This window comes from Rhinopithecus roxellana, chromosome 5 (genome assembly GCF_007565055.1).
Source record: "Rhinopithecus roxellana isolate Shanxi Qingling chromosome 5, ASM756505v1, whole genome shotgun sequence".
Lineage (NCBI taxonomy): Eukaryota > Metazoa > Chordata > Mammalia > Primates > Cercopithecidae > Rhinopithecus > Rhinopithecus roxellana.
This window is the reverse complement of record NC_044553.1, coordinates 107,985,726-108,009,383: the sequence shown is the minus strand read 5'-3', so window position 1 is coordinate 108,009,383 and position 23,658 is coordinate 107,985,726. Positions and strand designations below refer to the sequence as shown.

At 38.0% G+C, this 23,658-nt stretch overlaps 1 protein-coding gene across 1 annotated transcript in view; it reads right to left on the bottom strand.

Annotated features, from left to right (window-relative positions):
• The window catches only part of LOC104670009 (elongation factor-like GTPase 1), a 44,845-nt gene that overhangs the window by 12,657 nt on the left and 8,530 nt on the right, over positions 1-23,658 (bottom strand). The window contains exons 2-8 of the mRNA XM_030930832.1: positions 21,802-21,812; positions 19,898-20,020; positions 19,045-19,182; positions 17,249-17,463; positions 9,721-9,844; positions 1,447-1,523; positions 595-731 (exon numbers count right to left, since the gene is read on the bottom strand). Coding sequence (XP_030786692.1) covers positions 595-731; positions 1,447-1,523; positions 9,721-9,844; positions 17,249-17,463; positions 19,045-19,182; positions 19,898-20,020; positions 21,802-21,812 — 825 coding nt within the window. The remainder of the gene's footprint in view (positions 1-594; positions 732-1,446; positions 1,524-9,720; positions 9,845-17,248; positions 17,464-19,044; positions 19,183-19,897; positions 20,021-21,801; positions 21,813-23,658) is intronic.

The window sequence follows — 23,658 nt, the reverse complement described above, 5'->3', positions numbered from 1 at the left end:
CTCAAAACCATGAGCCAGTGCCTCCCACCAAGGCGAAGATTCACTGTATTCTCTAAATATTGAGGTAACAAAGTCTGTCCATACAGAAAATGTATGTGTTATATGGCAACACTGCTTTATGCATCACATCTCAAAATGTGCACACAATTTCAGGGAGTCCACAAACTTCTAAAAGGCCAAAAAGGATCCTCATGACAGATACTTTAACACTGAAGCCCATGGAACAAATGAGAACAGAGTTTAGCAGGTTGGCTACTGGTGACCTTGAAATGAAACAGTTATCTAACACAAACATCTAAATCATCTACTTATATTTAAATCTTAGTGTAAACATTTTTATTTTTACAGATTACTAAACAAACACAAAAGAATTGTCTTTCTAAAGAAGTTCATTAGTAATGTTAAAACAAATTAGTATTAGTGTATTAATTATTAAAGTATCAAATACAGTTTCACGGTAGAACACTAAATAAGCAGAGAAGACTTATTTTGGATTGAATGTTATTTCCAGAGAATTTCCTGGTTGCCATAACGCATTGTTTTTTCTTGCTTTATCAAAACTATTTCATTAAAAACCTGTAGAATAAAGAATACCAAGAACAGCATGGGATATGGGTAGCCACTGACTGCAAATGGCATTGATCTGAACTTTAGGGTCTGAATGTCGTGCCTCTTGGGCTCCAATTTTTAATCCTAAAGAAGTCACTATTTTATCAATTTTGTCTTTGTCCCTATAGTAAACACAAGATTGGAGGGCAGAAATGTCATATGCACACATAAACAGGCAGTGGGGAAAAGGAACCCAACATTATTTGGCATATTTTTACCCTAATGTGTTACTTTTTCAAAAAAAGTTAAAAATGACTGAAGGGAATCCTGCCACAGAAAAAGCCTCCTCAACCTCTACTCTTACACTTTCAAGTGAATCCTTCTTTAAGACTTCCCAGGAAGTACTTCTCCCCAACCTCTTCAAGTAGACTATATCAAGTGGTAAAGCAGTCTTACAAATAAGTGCTAACAAGTCATTATTCCACTTCAGCAATAACTTAGAAATAAATGCACTAAAGCAAACTTATACCAGAAAAGTTATTTCCCAACTTCCCCATTAATGATTCTAGCTATCAAGCACCTTTTCTACTTTAATAACTATTTTTTAAACCTGAGTTTGCATACACGAAGGCCCAATGTTTCTTTCTATCCTTTTATCTCTTCACCTCAGCACTTTATAAAATATTGCTGTCCTATCCCTCCAACATCACCCTTTAGCTGGGTTACATAGACTTCTTTAAATTGCTTCCAAGCCCTGTAATCAACTCATCTGTGGAAGCTCTGTTCACTTTCTCAGTCCATCTCAGCTTTCTGAAGTACGACTCATCAAACTGGAAAGTGAGACAAATTATACTGCCTAAAGATGGCCAAAGGTAAACAATGTTACAAGACTCTTACTTTTTCAAGACAGCGTCATACAAACTCCATATATTTTCCAGGATCAACTGTACAAATAAAGGTTTCTTTCCTTTGGCCTGTACAAAAGAATATATGGGCTTAAGTTCCTGAACATTTAATAGGCATTTATATATTCCTTCTTGACATGCTTTTATTATCAATATGTTTCATTTCTACTTGAAAATATTTATTCAAAAATAAAGTAGATGAAAGTAGTTATAAGAAGGCACTAAACAGTCAATAATCCATAATTAATAATAATCCACTGTTCTTTCCTCTGGGAACCATAGACTTTACAAGTGACATGACCATTCGTGGGTCATATTACCATGGCTGCCATCAAACAAATACACACAGCACCCAAGCCAAGAGCTAAAACTTCACTCTGCACATGCAGGCTCTTTCCATGGACTTCAGTCTAAAATTACGTTAGAAGAAACACAAAGCATTCTTAAACATATTTCTAAAATTTCACAAGGGTAGGAAAATTTTGAAAACCCAAAAAACCCCCTCATTTTTCTCACCAAACTATGCAAAAAGTTACTAGCAAGAGCACCTTGAGGTGTATACTCTCCCATATACATGAGGTGGGATATATTAACAAATTCATACCTCCTTTCTGAAGAACTACTGGCAACAGTATTAAGAAATGAAAAGTCATTGGCTTAGAATGCTTAGTTTAAAAAAACTCACCATGAAGACATAAAACTTATGTCCAAAGATGTCTATCATAACTCTACTTACAATATCAAAGCATTTGAAAAAAAAAAACTATTTCCAATCTTAAGAGAATGATTACATAAATGATAATGCTCTCACAAAATAAAATAACAGGGGGTTTACTGAATTATTTCATATAATCATCATAACTATCCTATCAGATAAGTGATATTATCTCAATTTTACAGATGAAATAACTGAGATAAAAGTCATAGAGCCAATAAGTGGTGGAGCCAAAATTCAAACACAGAGTCAACTCTAAAGGCATGCTCTTTCCCACTTAGCTATATTTACTGCCTTTAAAATATACTGTTTATAAAAAAGCTTTTAATGACAAGGGAAGATGTTCATGATATGACAAAAGCAAAAAGGCAGCTACACTGTATAAACAGCATAATCTCAACTGAGGAATGTATATAATCATGTAAAGAGAATGAAAAAAATTAGAATTATCTACTAGCAGTGCTGGCTTCGATTTTTTTGCTTGCTGTGGCTTTATACTTGTGAGTACTTTCTAAAAAGCAATGTATATGATTTTCAGTGAGAATAATTTTATGAAATCCTGGTTTTTACATTAAAAAATAAAGCTCCGAGGGGGTGCGCCCAAGATGGCCGAATAAGAACACTTCCAGTCTCCAGTTCCCAGCATGAGTGACACAGAAGACTGGTGATTTCTGCATTTTCTTTTTTTTTTTTTCTTTTTTGAGACGGAGTCTCGCTCTGTCGCCCGGGCTGCAGTGCAGTGGCCGGATCTCAGCTCACTGCAAGCTCCACCTCCTGGGTTTACGCCATTCTCCTGCCTCAGCCTCCCGAGTAGCTGGGACTACAGGCACCCGCCACCTCGCCCAGCTAGGTTTTTGTATTTTTTAGTAGAGACGGGGTTTCACCGTGTTAGCCAGGATGGTCTCGATCTCCTGACCTCGTGATCTGCCCATCTCGGCCGATTTCTGCATTTTCAACTGAGGTACCGGGTTCATCTCACTGAGGAGTGCTGGACAATCAGTGCTGGTCAGCTGGTGCAGCCCAACCAGGAGAGCTGAAGCAGGGCCAGGAATTGCCTCACCTGGGCAGTGCAAGGGGGAAGGGAATCCCTTTTCCTAGCCAAGGAAAACTGAGACACGCAACACCTGGAAAATCGGGTAACTCCCACCCTAATACTGCGCTCTAACAAGCGTCTTAGGAAAGGGCTCAACAGGAGATTATATCCCACACCTGGCCCGGAGGGTCCCACGCCCACGGAGCCTCCCTCATTGCTAGCACAGCAGTCTGAGATCTAACTGCAAGGCGGCTGCGAGGCTGGGGGAGGGGCACCCGCCATTGCTGAGGTTTAAGTGGGTAAACAAAGCCACCGGGAAGCTCGAATTGGGTGGAGCCCACCCCAGCTCAAAGAGGCTGGCCTGTCTCTGTAGACTCCTCCTCTGGAGACAGGGCATAGCTCAACAAAAATCAACAGAAACCTCTGCAGAGGTAAATGCCCCTGTCTGATAGCTTTGAAGAGAGCAGTGGATCTCCCAGCACGGACGTTGAGATCTGAGAAAGGACAGACTGCCTGCTCAAGTGGGTCCCTGACCCCTGAGTAGCCTAACTGGGAGACATCCCCACTAGCTGCAGACCCACACCTCACACCTCACACGATGGGGTACACCCCTGAGATGAAGCTTCCAGAGCAAGAATCATATGGCAACACTTGCTGTGCAGCAATATTCTATCTTCTGCAGCCTCCATTGCTGATAGCCAGGCAAACTGGGTCTAGAGTGAACCTCGAGCAAATTCCAACAGACGTACAGCTGAGGGTCCTGACTGTTAGAAGGAAAACAAACAAACAGAAAGGACACCCACACCAAAACCCCATCAGTACATCACCATCATCAAAGACCAAAGGCAGATAAAACCACAAAGATGGGGAAAAAGCAGTGCAGAAAAGCTGGAAATTCAAAAACTCAGAGCACATCTCCCCCTCCAAAGGAATGCAGCTCATTGCCAGCAACGGAACAAAGCTGGATGGAGAATGACTTTGACGAGTCGAGAGAAGAAGGCCTCAGTCGATCAAAATTCTCAGATCTAAAGGAGGAACTATGTAACCAGTGCAAAGAAACTAAAAACCTTGAAAAAGAATGGATGAATGGATAACTAGAATAATCAAGGCAGAGGAGACCTTAAAAGAACTGATAGAGATGAAAACCATAACACAAGCAATACGTGACAAATGCACAAGCTTCAGTAACCGACTCGATCAACTGGAAGAAAGAGTATCAGTGATTGAAGATCAAATGAATGAAATGAAGCGAGAAGAGAAATGTGGAGGAAAAAGAGTAAAAAGAAATGAACAAAGCCTCCAAGAAGTATGGGATTATGTGAAAAGACCAAATCTACGTCTGACTGGTGTGCCTGAAAGTGATGGGGAAATGGAACCAAGTTGGAAAACACTCTGCAGGATATCATCCAGGAGAACTTCCCCAACCTAGTAAGGCAGGCCAACATCCAAATTCAGGAAATACAGAGAACGCCACGAAGACACTCCTCGAGAAGAGCAACTCCAAGACACATAATTGTCAGATTCACCAAAGTTGAAATGAAGGAAAAAATGTTAAGGGCAGCCAGAGAGAAAGGTCGGGTTACACACAAAGGGAAACCCATCAGACTAACAGCAGATCTCTCAGCAGAAACTCTCCAAGCCAGAAGAGAGTGGGGGCCAATATTCAACATTCTTAAAGAAAAGAATTTTCAACCCAGAATTTCATATCCAGTCAAACTAAGTTTCATAAGTGAAGGAGAAATAAAATCCTTTACAGACAAGCAAATGCTTAGAGATTTTGTCACCACCAGGCCTGCCCTACAAGAGATCCTGAAGGAAGCACTAAACATGGAAAGGAACAACAGCTACCAGCCATTGCAAAAACATGCCAAAATGTAAAGTCCATAGATGCTAGGAAGAAACTGCATCAACTAGCGAGCAAAATAACTAGTTAATATCATAATGACAGGATCAAGTTCACACATAACAATATTAACCTTAAGTGTAAATGGACTAAATGATCCAATTAAAAGACACAGACTGGAAAACTGGATAAAGAGTCAAGACCCATCAGTTTGCTGTATTCAGGAGACCCATCTCACATGCAGAGACACACATAGGCTCAAAATAAAGGGATGGAGGAAGATCTACCAAGCAAATGGAAAACCAAAAAAAAAAAGCAGGGGTTGTAATCCTAGTCTCTGATAAAACAGACTTTAAACCATCAAAGATCAAAAGAGACAAAGAAGGCCATTACATAATGGTAAAGGGATCAATTCATCAGGAAGAGCTAACTATCCTAAATATATATGCATCCAATACAAGAGCACCACATTCATAAAGCAAGTCCTTAGAGACTTACAAAGAGACTTAGACTCCCATACAATAATAATGGGAGACTTTAATACCCCACTGTCAACATTAGACAGATCAACGAGACAGAAAGTTAACAAGTATATCCAGGAATTGAACTCAACTCTGCACCAAGCGGACCTAATAGACATCTACAGAACTCTCCACCCCAAATCAACAGAATATACATTCTTCTCAGCACCACATCGCACTTATTCCAAAATTGACCACATAATTGGAAGTAAAGCACTCCTCAGCAAATGTACAAGAACAGAAATTATAACAAATTGTCTCTCAGACCACAGTGCAATTAAACTAGAACTGAGGACTGAGAAACTCAATCAAAACCGCTCAACTACATGGAAACTGATCAACCTGCTCCTGAATGACTACTGGGTATATAACGAAATGAAGGCAGAAATCAAGATGTTCTTTGAAACCAATGAGAACAAAGATACAACATACCAGAATCTCTGGGACACATTTAAAGCAGTGTGTAGAGGGAAATTTATAGCACTAAATGCCCACAAGAGAAAGCAGGAATTATCTAAAATTGACACCCTAACATCACAATTAAAAGAACTAGAGAAGCAAGAGCAAACACATTCAAAAGCTAGCAGAAGGCAAGAAATAACTAAGATCAGAGCAGAACTGAAGGAGATAGAGACACAAAAAAACCCTCCAAAAAAATCAACGAATCCAGGAGCCAGTTTCTTGAAAAGATCAACAAAATTGATAGACCACTAGCAAGACTAATAAAGAAGAAAAGAGAGAAGAATCAAATAGAAGCAATAAAAAATGATAAAGGGGATATCACCACTGACCCCACAGAAATACAAACTACCATCAGAGAATACTATAAACACCTCTACGCAAATAAACTAGAAAACCTAGCAGAAATGGATAATTTCCTGGACACTTACACTCTCCCAAGATGAAACCAGGAAGAAGTTGAATCCCTGAAGAGACCAATAGCAGGCTCTGAAATTGAGGCAATAATTAATAGCCTACCCACCCAAAAAAGTCCAGGACCAGATGGATTCACAGCCGAATTCTACCAGAGGTACAAGGAGGAGTTGGTACTATTCCTTCTGAAACTATTCCAATCAATAGAAAAAGTGGGAGTCCTCCCTAACTCATTTTAGGAGGCCAACATCATCCTGATACCAAAGCCTGACAGAGATACAACAAAAAAAGAGAAGTTTAGACCAATATCCCTGATGAACATCGATGCAAACATCCTCAATAAAATACTGGCAAACCAGATCCAGCAGCACATCAAAAAGCTCATCCACCATGATCAAGTGGGCTTCATCCCTGGGATGCAAGGCTGGTTCAACACATGCAAATCAATAAACGTAATCCAGCATATAAACAGAACCAAAGACAAAAACCACATGATTATCTCAATAGATGCAGAAAAGGCCTTTGACAAAATTCAACAGCCCTTCATGCTAAAAACTCTCAATAAATTCGCTATTGATGGAACGTATCTCAAAATAATGAGCTATTTATGACAAACTCACAGCCAATATCATAATGAATGGGCAAAAACTGGAAGCATTCCCTGTGAAAACTGGCACAAGACAGGAGTGCCCTCTCTCACCACTCCTAGTTTGGAAGTTCTGGCTACGGAAATCAGGCAAGAGAAAGAAATAAAGGTATTCCATTAGGAAAAGAAGAAGTCAAATTGTCCCTGTTTGCAGATGACATGATTGTATATTCAGAAAACCCCACTGTCTCAGCCCAAAATCTCCTTAAGCTGATAAGCAACTTCAGCAAAGTCTCAGGATACAAAATCAATGTGCAAAAATCACAAGCATTCTTATATACCAGTAACAGACAAACAGAGAGCCAAATCATGAATGAACTCCCACTCACAATAGCTTCAAAGAGAATAAAATACCTAGAAATCCAACTTATAAGGGATGTAAAGGACCTCTTCAAGGAGAACTACAAACCACTGCTCAGTGAAATAAAAGAAGACACAAACAAATGGAAGAACATACCATGCTCGTGGATAGGAAGAATCAATATTGTGAAAATGGCCATACTGCCCAAGGTAATTTATAGATTCAATGCCACCCCATTAAGCTACCAATGACTTTCTTCACAGAATTGGAAAAAACTGCTTTAAAGTTCATATGGAACCAAAAAAGTCCCCGCATTGCTAAGACAATCCTAAGCCAAAAGAACAAAGCTGGAGGAATTATGCTACCTGACTTCAAACAAGTCTACAATGCTACAGTAACCAAAACAGCATGGTACTGGCACCAAAACAGAGATATAGACCAATGGAACAGAACAGATCCCTCAGAAATAATACCACACATCTACAGCCATCTGATCTTTGACAACCCTGACAAAAACAAGAAATGGAGAAAGGATTCCCTATTCAATAAATGGTGCTGGGAAAATTGGCTAGCCATAAGTAGAAAGCTGAAACTGGATCCTTTCCTTACTCCTTATACGAAAATTAATTCAAGATGGATTACAGACTTAAATGTTAGACTTAAAACCATCAAAACCCTGGAAGAAAACCTAGGTAGTACCATTCAGGACATAGGCATGGACAAGGACTTCATGTCTAAAACACCAAAAGCAACAGCAACAAAAGCTAAAATTGACAAATGGGATCTAATTAAACTAAAGAACTTCTGCACAGCAAAAGAAACTACCATCAGAGTGAACAGGCAACCTACAGAATGGGAGAAAATTCTTGCAATCTACTCATCTGACAAAGGGCTAATACCCAGAACCTATAAAGAACTCAATCAAATTTACAAGAAAAAAACAAACAACCCCATCAAAAAGTGGGCAAAGGATATCAACAGACATTTCTCAAAAGAAGACATTCATACAGCCAACAGACACATGAAAAAATGCTCATCATCACTGGCCATCAGAGAAATGCAAATCAAAACCAACCACAATGAGATACCATCTCACACCAGTTAGAATGGCAATCATTAAAAAATCAGGAAACAACAGGTGCTGGAGAGGATGTGGAGAAACAGGAACACTTTTATACTGTTGGTGGAACTGTAAACTAGTTCAACCATTGTAGAAAACAGTGTGGCGATTCCTCAAGGGTCTAGAACAAGAAATACCATTCGACCCAGCCATCCCATTACTGGGGATATATCCAAAGGATTATAAGTCATGCTGCTATAAAGACACATGCACACGTATGTTTACTGTGGCACTATTCACAATAGCAAAGACTTGGAATCAACCCAAATGTCCATCAGTGACAGACTGGATTAAGAAAATGTGGCACATACACACCATGGAATACTATGCAGCCATAAAAAAGGATGAGTTCATGTCCTTTGTAGGGACATGGATGCAGCTGGAAACCATCATTCTCAGCAAACTATCACAAGAACAGAAAACCAAATACTGCATGTTCACACTCATAGGTGGGAATTGAACAATGAGATCACTTTGACACAGGAAGGGGAGCATCACACACCGGGTCCTATTGGGGGGAGGGGGGAGGGGGGAGGGAGAGCATTAGGAGATATACCTAATGTAAATGACACGTTAATGGGTGCAACACACCAACATGGCACATGTATACATATGTAACAAACCTGCACATTGTGCACATGTATCCTAGAACTTAAAGTATAATAAAAATAAATAAATAAATAAAGCTACAAGAAAAGTATCCTTTGAGGGTATATGACAGCATTCCTACACCACCTCTATCTATAGAAGAAGGGGTTTCAGGGAGCATCCACCTCTCCCGATCTACACCGCACTATGACCAGCATGCAGTGAGATAAGGCTTCAACTGAGACTAGGACAGTGTGAACCATACAGGGATGTCTATAAGAGACATCTCTTTATGGTGACAGAGACAAACAAATGCATGGCAGAAAATGTGTGTCTTCAGGTGCCCAAGATCTAAGATTTTCGGTCTTCTAAAAAAAAAGAAAAGAATAGAAAGAAAAGAAAAAGCAGTTCTTTGCTCACTACACTTAAAAGAACTAAGAACTCTATATGAACAATACCTGTATATGAGAGTTGTAAGCCTTTCACAATTATACACAGTAAAAAAATCCCTCATGAACTCAGCTGCATAAATTAAAGCTGAATTACATTTATTACGGATATTACACGATAGATTTTCATAGGGCAAGAACATGACCAACAGTCAAAAGGGATATACACCACATTACCTGATCACCCTTCATGATCTTTTTAGCCTTCATATTTATATAGTAATCTCCCCACAAGGTTTTCATAAGAACTTCCTTTTTGATGCCAATTTTTTGACTGTAGATTCTGGCGAAGTGCTCAATTCTGAAAGAAGACCAAATGTTCACGTTATTAATAAAAATGAATAGCATAGGTAACATTTGAACATTTCTGTGACAGGTACTGTTCAAACTTCTTTACACATGTATTACTAAACCTAATCCACTATCCTACAAAATTTCCCCATTTTACAGAAAAGGATAATGAAGCACAGAGATATCACGCAGGGAAGAAGTGAGGTGGGGATTTAAAACCAAGCGGTCTGGTTCCAAAGCCCATGTTCGGGTCTACACTAATTGGTAATACATGCTATAGCTTTGTTTCTTAATTTTACACATGTAAAGCAAAATAAAACTATGGAAAAGAAAATGCAAGCTCCAGTTGCTTGTCACAACTATGCCAACAATGAAGCTTTATTTCAGCTACTCACTGCTATAAGTGACAGTTGCTTACAAATGAGAGAAACTCTTGAGCCACAACCTGCCAAAACAAGGTTTTCATTATCCTAGATTAATGGTAAACATACACACACTGACTTAACTCTCATCAGCCCACAGAGAAACCAGTTACCACCATGGTCTACAGTCAGAGGAGGACAGTCAACAACAACTAAGGGTCCTATATATGGCGTCTACATCGTCTGGATAAAGCACCCAAGAGATACCTTTTCTTTAGAGAACAGTATAATTTAATCTAAGATTTGAGGTGAGAATTTTCAAAGTACCAGCATCTTAAAAGATGCCTGCTCAGGAAAAAAAACAAAAAACAAAAAAACAAAAAAACACAAGAAAAGGATATCCCCAGTTCTTTTCCACACCATACTGAAAGCCCAACCTAATGCAATCACACAAGAAAAGGAAATAAAAAGTATACTAATTAGAAAAGAAGAAATAAAACTATCTTTGTTCACAGGTGACTCTTTAATCACTCCTCCACAAATGAAGACAATGTGAAAGGCTGCCAACCACTGGTAGAGTTCCTATGCCTCAAAAAGAAAGCAGGCTCTGCCTTGCTGCCTATCTGTGGATCCCTAAAAAGAGTCAGGCCTCCTCCTGGCTTCCTGTGTTTCTGCACACCCAGAATGGCACACAGAGCCTTACTTCCAGATGTTAAGTCAGGATACCCTTATCTCTGCGGCTTCCCATTTATCAACACCCAGTTTTGCTAGGCAGGCTGCAACCTGCCATGCAGATTTGCAAATCCAATTCAGGACCTACAGGCAAGTCCAAGGTCTACACGTGGAAGGAAACAATAGGAGGCAACCAGTGTGGACTGACTTCCCAGGCATTCTCCAACCTAACTTTAGAAGGGAGCCCTATTCTTTAGTAGTGATGCTCCCTGGGGCCTCAATAAATACAGCTGAAGCTTTGCTCTCCACATTGGCAACTTGGATCTCTTCTTAGATGGTTAAAACCGGAGCTAATGACTGAGTGATGAACACATGAAACCTGTGACATTTTCTTTCTTTTAAATTTGAATTACTTTTTCACCTGATATAGAATGAATTTTTGTCTATCCTTCACTGACACTGAAATTCTGACTTTAATTATTCCATTCATATGGTTCATCTTCCTAATTAACCTGTGTAGATCTCCCCCAAACCAAGTGCCTTCAGAGTTCCACTTGCAGTTCTATTTTTGTCTCATGCACTTTGTTGTTATAATTGATAGTTAGTCTCTTCACTAGTAAATGTGTCAATTATCTATGTGAAAATGATCCTTATGCCATAATTCATTTACCATAAATCCTATTTTATTGTTAATATTGCCAAACCTCTCTTTTCATTCATATTTGGTTGATATATCTGAGTCAAAGCTTTGGTATGTAGCTTCTGTCCATTATGCTTTATGTTTATCTCTTTTATTTATCAAACTTCTGGATTTATTTTTTTAATAAAATTTCCTTTCTAAAAAATATCTCCTTAATAGAGGATTTCATATATTTATTGGTACAATCCTTTATTGGTACAACTGTTTTGATCAGTTAGATTTCTAGTGTGGTTTCTATTCTTTCAGGATTTTTAAAAAATGTTTTGTGTTACCCAGACTATATTATACATTCATTTATCTTTTATAATGACATGCCAGATAAACATCCTGCTCTTAATTCTGAAAGTGGCAAACTTAAAGATTTTTATAAACAAATACTCTAACACCTCCATCAAAATCATAAATTATAGTAAGACATTTGCCCATTTGCTTAGGCTAGGCTCTTCTAGTACACCACATAAAATATTCACACATGTGTACACACACGGGTACATAAATCTTTCAAAATCTTGTTTCTTATCCTTTTCATTCTTTTTTATTCCATAGTCACCATAAAATTTGCTTAACATCAACCCATTCCCCATTACTGCTAGTGTTTTTATTAATTTTTGTCATTCATCAGCTACAATTTTTAAACACTGACAATTTCTAACACTTCTCCATTCTTGAATTCTATTTCAATTCCTTTCCTCCACAGAGTAACTGCAAACAAGAGTCTAAGAGACCTGCAGACCTATTTATATTCCAAGACTACTGATCTATTCATTGTCTATCTTCCCGAATGACAACTCAGTCAAGTATGAAATTACTGAACCACACACCCTTTTGCCCTCCAAGCTACGAAGTGGATTACTGTTAACTACAGAATTCTAAGACACGGTTACACAAAGACAAGTAAATCTATTACAAAGGGCTTTTCATTGTCTCTTCTCTCCTGTCTCTATGCTGTAAGGTTGGGGACTCATTTCTATGTATCTAAAACTAGAACTTAGATTCTTGCTGCTACCCATCCAAGTCAATGTGTTTCTGCTTTTCAGAGCAGACTCTCCCAGATTAACATCAATTAACAGGACAGATTTAGTCAGAAGACCTAGGTTCAGCCTCTAGGCACACTTCTTAATCCTTTCCCACTGCAGAGAGTTTATAGAACCATCTTGCAAATTCCACCTTTTGTGACACACGCAGCTGTCAACTTGGTCTATTCACTGACGTTTTAGAGGAAAATGGGAAGGAAAAAGTCTCTGGTGCTTTCATTTCCACCACTACTTTCCCATAAATTCACATATCAACTTGTTGAGAACAGACACTAGCCGATCTCTAAATCTGACCTTGTCTAATACAGGGGAACATTCATTTATTGGCTGATAGTATCCAAAAATATCAAAAGTAAGGGCTACGTAAATTACCCTTATTCTATCCATTCAACTTCCTCCCCATTCCTTCTCCTTCCACAATAAACTTCCCCCAATTTGTGTGATTTAGACTAAAATTAGCATAAAACATTGAATTACTCATGAAAATCACTGCAAGAAAGGGACAAGCCTCCCACCTTGTGGTTTACTAGCAGAATGCTCACAAATCAGGAAATCAACAGGTCTGACCCTATTACACAACTGAATGAATCACTGTGAATGAATCTGAAGAAAGTCTTGAAATCATCTTAGCCCAATATTCCTGTTTTCTCAGATAAGTAAACTGAGGCCTAGAAAGGTGATAATGACAACTCATCAACCATATATGAAAAGTGCAAATTCTCAGCAGGTTCACAATTTCTATTTTTATCATATACACATTACCTCAATTTATTTAAGCTCTAGTATGATCTTTCGGGCATCAAACGGACTAAGGTATCTATAATTCATTACAAACAGAAAATTATGATATTATATTACACTGCCTTGCCCAAGACAAAATCTGGTCAAAGGGAAATTGAAGAACAATTTCCAGTAAAAAGGAAAATACATTTTAAAAAATGAAGCCAGAGATTTGTTAGGCTACTCCCAAGTCTTGCATTCTAGTCAGTTCCTGATCCTTTCTTTCTTTCCAATTCTAAGTCATACTGATACATGTTTCATGAAGAGACTGTTTTCTCCTAGTGCATCATTTCTAGTTCTACGATCCCTGCAACTTACATGCAATATCAAGCCCACAACTAAAGTAAAGATCATTATGGTCCCACTATTATTTATCCAAACCACAGACATTTTTCTCAAAGTAATAATTTTTTAACTACATTTGGATTTTTTAATTCCACAAGTCAGAAATTGATGTAGTCAAAAAATGTGATCAATTACCTACTCCATTCTGAAATCCAATGTCACTGTCAACATGGCCTCAGCATGTACAAATTCGGAAGAGGCAATAAGAAGAAATAAGGATCCTTATACCCGATAAGGCAGACACCAGAGAAAAACCATGTCAAAAAAACACATGCTTCAGAGTCAGGCAGACTTTAATCTTAATATCAGCTCTGCCTCTTAGTAGCTGACTGATGTTGAACAAAAGATACTCAATGTTCTTGAGACCTAGATAATAAATAGTAATATCTATTTCAAAGGAGTGTTGTCAGAATTTGGTGAAATAATTTAAATAAAGTGACTAACTCAATATTTAGCATATGTACATCCTCAATAAAGCTAGACTAACTTTTGCTACTGTTGGTATAAAAGTTAATATAAATATATAAATATATTTGTTCAGCTATGTGTAAATAACTTTAGAAAGATAAACAAAAAACTGACAGGAAGTAAACTGAGCTAAGGAATAAGGTAGGATCCTTTTGTGGTATACATTTGAATTTACTGAAGAATAAAGTTAAAGTTAAAAATCAATTGTATATAAAATCTATAAAGAAATGCAAGACTGGTTCAATATTGAAAAACATCAAACAATGTAATATACCATATTAACAAGCTAAAGAAGAAAAATCATACAAATATATTAATACAGAAAAGGTATGTGAGAAAACTTGACACATTCATAATAATGACTTTCAGAAAAATAAGAATATTAGGGGGCTTCCTCAACTTGATAAAGGACATCCAAAAACAGTCTGCAGCCCTAACATTATTTCTAAAGATGAAAGACTTAATGGTTTTCTCCTAAGATCAAGAACAAGGCAAGGACGTCCACTCTCATCACTGTCAGTCAAATAGTGCTGGAAATTCTAGCCAGTGCAATCAGCAAAAGAGAAAACAGCATGCAAATAGAAAAGGAAAAAATAAAACAATTCCTATTTGCAGACAAGGTTGTCTCATAGCAAATTCCAAAATATCTACAAAGAATTTCAAGTGAGTTCAGCAAGGTGACAGTATACAAGATCAACATTCAAAAATTAATTGTATTTCTATATACTAGATGAATGTGTGAACACCAAAATTAAAAATATCACTTATAATCATTCAGAAAAATGGAAAATTAAGTGTAAATCTAACTCAACATGTATAGCACTTATATGTTGAAAACTATAAAATGCTCATAAAAGAATTTTTAAAAATTTTAAATAAATGGAGAGGCATAGTGTTCATGGAACAGAAAAGATTCAACATAGCAAAAATGTCAAAATTCTCCCCAAATTAACAGGTTTGCCAAGCAATTTCCATCAAAATCCTAGCAAGATGTTTTTGCAGATATAGGTAAGATTACTATAAAATCTACATGGAAAGGCAAAGGCCTTGAACAGCAAAGTAATTTTGAAAAAAAAAATAATGTGGACAGAAATAATCTACCTGATTTCAAGACTTATTATGTAGCTACACTAATCAAAATTACGTGGTACTGTTGGAAAGACAGACACATAGATTAAACGAACAGAACAAAACACTCAGAAACAGACCCACACAAGTATGCCCAACAAAAAATTGTGCATTTTGACAAAGGCGCAAAAGCAATTCTATGGAGAAGAGATAGCCTTTTCAACAAAGGGTTCTAGAGTAAAGGGAAATCCATAGGTCCTCTCCCACCACCAAAAGAAAACCTCAACCAAAGCCTCACACTTTATACAAAAATTAACTCAAAATGAGTCATGGAGTTAAATGTAAAAAGTAAAACTAAAACTTTTAGAAAAAAATGAGAGACAATCTTTAGGACCCAGAGCTAGGCAAAGAGTTCTTCAACTTGACTCTAAAATCAAGATCCATAAAAAGAAAAAATGATAAAGGAAACTTCAGCCAAATTAAAAATTTTGCTTACCTTGCTGGCTGGGAGTGGTGGCTCACACCTGTAATCCCAGCACTTTGGGAGGCCGAGGCGGGAGGATTACCTGAGGTCAGCAGTTCGAGACCAGCCTGGCCAACATGGTGAAACCTCGTCTCTACTAAAAGAAACACAAAAATTAGCGGGGAGTGGTGGTGCACACCTGTAGTCCCAGCTATTCAGGAGGCTGAGGCAGGAGAATCGCTTGAACCTGGGAGGTGGAGGTTGCAGTGAGCCAAGATTGCGTCACTGCACTTCTGCCTGGGCAACACGGCAAGACTCTGTCTCAAACAAAACAAAACAACAACAACAAAACTTTGCTCACTTTGAAAGACACTGTTAGAGGATATGAAGCCAAACTATAGATTGGGAGAAAATATTTGCAAAGCACATATGAGACAAAGGACTACTGTTTAGAATAGAAAAAACTCTCAAAACCCAGGAGTACCAAAAAAAAAAAAAAAAAAAACCCAATAAAGTAATGGGAAATGATGTGAAAAGATTTTTCACCCAAGAGGACCTACAGATGACAAATCAGCACATGAAAAGATGTTCAAGGTAAACCAGCTGTTAGGAAAATGCAAATTAAAACCACAATACCATATTAGTACACACCCAACAGAACTGCTAAAATGAAAATAGTGACAACACTAAACATGAAAATGTGGAGAAACTGGATCACTCATGCATTCATTGCTGGTGAGAATATAAAATGGTACAGTCCCTCTGGAAACAGTTTGGTAGTTTCTTAAAAACTAAACGTACAACTACCATATGATCCAGAAACTGCACTCCCAGGCATTTATCCCAGAGAAATGAAAACTTATGTTCACACGAAAACCTACACATGCATGTTTATAGTAGCTTTACTCATAATGGCCCAAAAATGAAAAAAAAAAAAAAAAAAAACAGATGTCGAATGGGTGAATGGTTAGACTGGGGTACATCCACACCATGGAATACTACTAAGCAACAGAAAGGAATCAACTACAGTATTAATGCATGCAATAACTTGGATAAGTCTCTAGAGAATTATGCTAAGTAAAACAAGTCAGTCCAAAAAATATGTAATATTTTTTGGTTCCATGTCTATAACAAACTTTTGATTCCATTTCTATAACATCCTTGAAATGACAAATTTGGAGATAAGATAAATGGTTGTCAAGGGTTAAAAAGGGTTTGAGGGTGGGAAGGAAGTAGCTGTGACAACATAAGGGCAACGTGAGGGAGCCTTGTGGTGATAGAAATGTTCTGTATATTGATGGCAAATGGCAAAGTCCTGGTTGAGGTTATTGTACTACAGTTCTACAAGATGTTATCATGGATAGGAGGCAGTTACCAGGTAAAGGGCACCAGAGAACTCTCTGTATTACCTCTTACAACTGTAGGTGAATCTATAATTATCTCAAAATAAAAAGTTTCACTTAAAAAAGCCAATTACATATAAAATCCACAAACAGATTTAATCAGATTCGAACAGACTTACCCAAAGTCCCACCCATCTATTGCACTGGTAAACACTACATTTTCCTGTTCTGGGGAGAAGTAAAGGTGAGAATCATCTGTGTCCTCCGAGCCAGCGTTCCAGTTATATACTTGCTCTTCTTGTTCAGAATTTGGATTCACTTGGGATTCAGTCTCTCTCTCCGCTCTTTCTTCTAGGACTTTAGAAGTAAAAAGAGTTCCTGTGAGTGCATTAATCTAGGAGAGATGGTGAAATGGCAGAGTGTCATTCAGATACTTAGCATGCTCATGGCAGGAGAAACACTGTTTAACCCGTGTTAGGGCTAGAATCATCCATCAGTTTGGGCTCATTACGCACACATGAATGGAGGTGACATTTACAATCAGTGAATAACTTACATGTATCCATTCTTCCTAAACTCAGCACAACTAAATTCTAAGGCTTTTGGAAGGTCATTTTGTGATTATTATTAGTTTAATGTAAATGTTAATGTCATACCCTTAATTTGTTTTTCAGCACTGAAGCCTACTATCAAAAAGTACTCATGATTTCCAACCCCACAATCCTAGTTTGTAACCTTAGTCCACTGCCTTGCCCATTTCTCACATCAGTTGTCTGAAATGTTCACTACCCTCTTCAGGCCCTCTTCCCAACTCCTAATCCTCAAGTACTTTCACTCCCAAATAGGTAGTAATCTTATGCCCTACCTCAGAAAGAAAATGGAACCTGTTACTCAGATTTCCTTCAAGTGCCCCACATTCCAATCTACAAGCTCATTTATGTCTGCAAATACCACTGACCTTTCTCCTGCCAATGCAGGGCAGGAGTTACTTTACAGGCTCCTATTTCTACAGGGAATGATAGCCATCCATCATTCTTTTTCACTGTTCTACTTTTATTGTTTCCTGCCCTTAGCAAATAAATATACTCAAGTTGCTCTCATCAATGCTTTCTACTGTCTTGAGGAAGAAATTTCAAACTCCTATGCATGGCATACAAGGTTCATCAACATCTGAATCCATAACCTTTTTCCCATCTCATCATGTTTAACATGATCTAATCAATCAGCTAAAAAACAATTTGCAGTTCCTTAAATGAAACATTGTACTGTGCTTTTTCTTGCCTTTATGACTTTGCCTGTCATATTCCTTCTCTTTTGAATGTCCTTTTCTTAACTGTCTACCTGGCAAACACCTACTTTACTTCCATCTCAAGGTTTCCATTGTACGACTTCTAATTCATTCTTCCCTCTTGACCCAGACTGGGTTAGATGGCCCTTATCTATGCTGTCATATCACACCCAGGGCTTATCTCATTGCTCTCCAAGTATCTTTTTGTTTGTCTCCCCTACTATACTGTGAGCTCCTTGAAAATAGGGATTCTGACCTGTCCAACTTATATTCACAATCCCTAGTGCACGATGGACATTCGATAATTCATTTATTCAACAAATATCTATGAAATATTTGCTGAATAAATAAATGAATGAATGCTTGGCTAAAATTTCCTCTAATGACAGGTAATAAAATACTACAGACAGGTAATAAAATCCTAATACTGCTTCATTTTGGAACCAAGATACAAAGTTCTAAACAAGAGAGCCTATTGTCCAAGCTTTATATGATGGGTGCTTCCAAGAGATGGAAGGGACTGAAAACATGCTTATTCTGTAGCCACTGTTGTAGAATAACACCAACATGTAGGAATCTGAAGTGGAAAAGTTCACTTTTCTGTAGCAATGGCTTATACCCAGCTCGGTAACTTCCTTACAACTCTTCTTCGAGACTAAATTTTTTAAATACTAAAAATTAAAATACCTGTTCTAAAATACTCTTGAGGTGAGAATAGACCTCTTGTGGGGTGAATTTCAGTTCCACTATCAAGCAATCTATCTTATTAATCACTAAAACTGTACAGATGTTTTCAAGCCAAGCTTGTCGCAGAACTGCCTGTGTCTAATAAAAACAGAAAGAAAAATGTAAAACTCATGATTTGAAATAATTAGAGCACATTAGAAAATCTTGATTAATAACCACTCTAGACTATTTCAGTCACACAAAGGCATTCAATAGGCATTCACAAAGTATGTATACAGCATAGTAGCAAAGAACTACAGACAAGAAATCATCATTGCCTTTACACAACTGACAGTTTAAGAAGGACAAATAAGGCCGGGCATGGTGGCTCACACCTGTGTCTCAGCACTCTGGGAGGCTGAGGCAAGTGGATCACTTGAGGCCGGGAGTTCAAGACTAGCATGGCCAACATGGTGAAATCTCATCTCTACTAAAAATACAGAAATTAGCCAGGTGTGGTGGCACATGCCTATAATCCTAGTTACTGTGGAGGTTGAGGCATAAGAATCACTTGAACCCAGGAGGTGAAGGTTGCAGTAAGCCAAGATCACGCCACCGCACTAAAGCCTGGGTGATAGAGCAAGACTCTGTTTCAAAACAAACAAAAACAAAAACAAAGTATGTTAAATTAAAGTCATCATCTCTAAGATCCCTTCAGAACTCTGGTGATTTAACTCCATCACAGACTGGAACATTACTAAATGTGAAATATAAAACCAATGTTCTGATTGTCAGTGAAATGCCTCAAGTCAGTCATTTCCTACTCTTTTCTCACCCTTAACCATTTAAGTATTTTCTCATCACAATCCATGACTTGTGGACAGACTCCTTCCACAGCATCTATCACAATGATGCATCCATCACAAATGCAAACAGCAGTTGATACTTCTGAGGAAAAGTCCACGTGTCCTGGAGAATCTACCAGATTAATCATTACCTAAAATACAATTCGTAAACACACATTTTCAGTTGTGCAGGTATACAATGCTCTTTCTCAGGCATTCTAGAATAAGAAAGCTAAAACCTTCTAAGAAAAAACTGAGCAAAGCTAAAGGAGTCAAAAACTCAGTCAAGAGCTACCATTCCAACTTTTCCCACTGATGGGACTACTGATTCCAAATAGCATCTATATAAAATGTTAAAGGACTTTACTATTCTAATAGCTAACACTTAAGAGCTTAGAGGGAGCCAGCCACTGCGATACTCACTTTTAATGTACTAATCACATTATTGAATCCTTACAATATCCCGGTGAGATACATATTACTATTCTCCTTTCACAGTTTAGGACATTGAAACTGAAAGAAATCAATGCCCAAGAGCCTGACAGTAAAAGCTGTTCAAAGGGCCAACAAAGCAGTTGGCCAAGTTCTTCCCTACAATTTATCAAAAAGCAGTGTATCAAGATTTAGATTTAGACTCAATTCTACAAAAGATTTAGACTCAATTCTACCACAACTGAAGGAGCAGTTACTACATGCCAAGCAGTGTGCTATGTGCTTTCCCATTAATATCTCCTTCAATAGTCTCAACAGACAAATCTATTAAACTTATAGCAGGGTGATGACACATCCTGAATTGTCTGGTTTTAGCACTGAAACTCCCACATCCCATCAAAGCCCTTAGTCCCAGGCAAACAAGAAAAAAAAAGATCATCCTAGGTTATAGAGAGTTATCATTAAACATAACTTAGTATACCATGCAGAAAATTAGTAACACTATAGAATTCTATACTCATTCCCCATTATCGATAAATTTGATATAATTCTCTTTTAAAGACAGAATAACTATTAGAATGCTCAAACACATACTTCACTTTTGCTCCTCCCCTTAACTCAGTGTTTATCAACTTGAATGTGCTCAAGAATGACTACAAGGTTGAGTATCCTTTATCTGAAATCCAAAATGCTCCAATGAGCATTTCCTTTTTGTGCCATGTTGGTATTTGAAGAGTTTTGAATTGTGGAGCATTTCAGATTTTGGATTTTCAGATTTGGGATGCTCAACCTGCAATTTATGGGCCATTTACAGGATTTTTCCCTAATATAATTTTAACGACTTCGCTTGTGCCCTAGGTGATACAGATGATAAAACACCACCACAACAATAACCACAACCAGAACTTAACATCTGTGGACTGCCTATTCACGGCTGGCATTGCTCTAAGCATATTACAGAAATTATCTAATGTTTACTTACAATAATCCCCTGTAGTAGTTACAACTATTAGACCAATTTTATACAGCAGGTAACTAAGGCACAGAAAAGTTAAGTATTTTTTTGAAGGACATCCAGCTAGAATCCAGCTCTGAGGTTAACTGACTAACATCACACAATTCCAAATGATAGAGTAGAAGTTCAAATCCATTTAACTCCAAAGACCATACTTCTAACCACTACATTCAGAAGGCAGTAAACTTTTACCACACATGCCAAGATTCCACTGCTAATGAATTCCTAAAACACTGGGTGAAGCATTCCCAAGTGTACTGGGGCTCAGTGGGAAAGACAAGACTGCCATCAGTTAGCAACAGACTGTCTTCTTCAGAATCACTCCTCCCCGCTGCCTCCTGGTCTTTTCATGCAAACTGCTTTATGAGGAACCATTGCTCCGCTGAAACCACCAGAGAAGGCTCCAACCAGAGAAGACTATGGAGATCTCCAATGAAAATCCAAGAAGTCAAATAATCAGAGCCCTGGAGCAATGGTCCACTGGACCTCAATCGAGCCTTTCACTGTCAAATCTCACACCAGTTTTCTTAGCCAACATTTTCAATAAGTACCATGGTCTCAACCAAGTACACCAGAAAAAAAGGAGCATGTCTAGTAGTGGTCTAGGGTCCTAGCATATAAAATTAAAGTTGTGAGATTCTTAGAATCACTCAGCATCTTCTCAGCCTAAGCCTTTATTTCATAGAAAAACATGCTAATGCCCTCAAAAGGTAAGAGACTGACCCAAGTTCCCAAAAGAAGCAAGCCAGAAATACACCCTGGGCTATCGAATGATCTTAGTCACTTCTCAGGTCTTAGATGCCTTCACTCTTTGCAACTGGGGAAACCACACTTGCCTGTTCATTCGGCTGAACTCCAGACTTGAGAGTGGGAGAACTTCAAGCACTTTCCCACCCTTTGTGATACGACCTGGACCTGATACAGAAGTTTCAGAGACTGGGTCTCCAGTCAAGTCCTTTACAGAGTCTAAAAATGCACTTGTACAGAAATTTCAGGCTTCCTATACAACAATGCTTTTATTGGAGTTAGACCTTTTAGGGAATACTCAGAAAAATGAATACCTATCTACCTATCTATGCTCCTCTAATTACGCATCCATTTCCAGATTCTTTGAAATTCATTCAGGAAGGGCAAGTTCAGATCTAGAGAGGAACTGAAAGCTAGAGATACACCAAGTGTTTCTGTCTGAAAATCTACATCCTAAAAAATAAGTGTCTGGTCAAATAATACAGCTGAAAAATACAGCCGGCCTTGGAGCTCACATCACATATACGTATTAAAGGTTCTGAGAAGCCTATGACAGAGTCTGTCCAACTCTATTTAACCTGGAGTTTCTCAAATGTATTTAATGGTGAGAAAGAGGAAATGCCATGGTCAGTTACACAGCTGACAGAGGCTTGGCTCAGCTCTGAGTCAGGCCTCCCAATTCCTCCTTCAATGCCTTTTTCATCTTAACCCTTTCCAAACAACTTTAACCTACATTTTCAAAGGTTGGAGAAAGAAGTCCCATATTCATTAGAGAAAAAAAGTCCATAAGCACAGCTCTTCTGCTGTGACTTCAGCCACATTATGTATCTTTAAAAAATGCCACTTACCACTTGTGTGTGTGTGTGATCAAATTTAAAAAAACATAAAAACAGTTACAGGGTTTATCATGCTAGATATTATTATTGCTAGTGGAAATTATTTTAAAAGTAGAGAATGCATAACACTTTTCAGGAGACAAAATTTTTTACATGCTAAATGATCTTTCCAATTGGTAACAAAGTCCTGAAGCTATGTGTTGAATTAATCCCTGTAATAGCATTCAGGGACAGAAACTTCTGCTGCTTTACTTCCCAGGCATTCCAAACTAAACCGCTTCATTTCAAGGCACAGATATAATCAGTCAAGCAACAACCCAATCTTTTCATGTTCCAGGGGGCTGAAAAAAAGTTGGAAGACCTGAAGTAAATTATGGGAGATATCTTCCAGACAATTTCTGCCGCTAATAGAGAGTTACGGGAAAAGAATTCCTCCCTTGCCCATGGTTTTAAAGTGCCATGGATAATCGTCTCACAGAAGGTGCACATTTGTCACTAGTACCTGCCAAAACACCTCTGTATTCAGTAAAATTTCATGTAAGGAGTTTAGTGTTCAACTTCCAAAACATTGGAAATGTTCACTAACAAATACATAGAAAGCTGATGAGAGAAAACTTTCCGCAAAATAAAGAAGAAAAACTGAAGGTATGGACGAAGATATGAACCTCCTGAAAGTGTCTGTTGTTTCAGTGTATTGGTAGAATATTTTGCCTGACAACAAAAATAACTGAAATACAGGCAGAACCTGAGTTACCTGAAG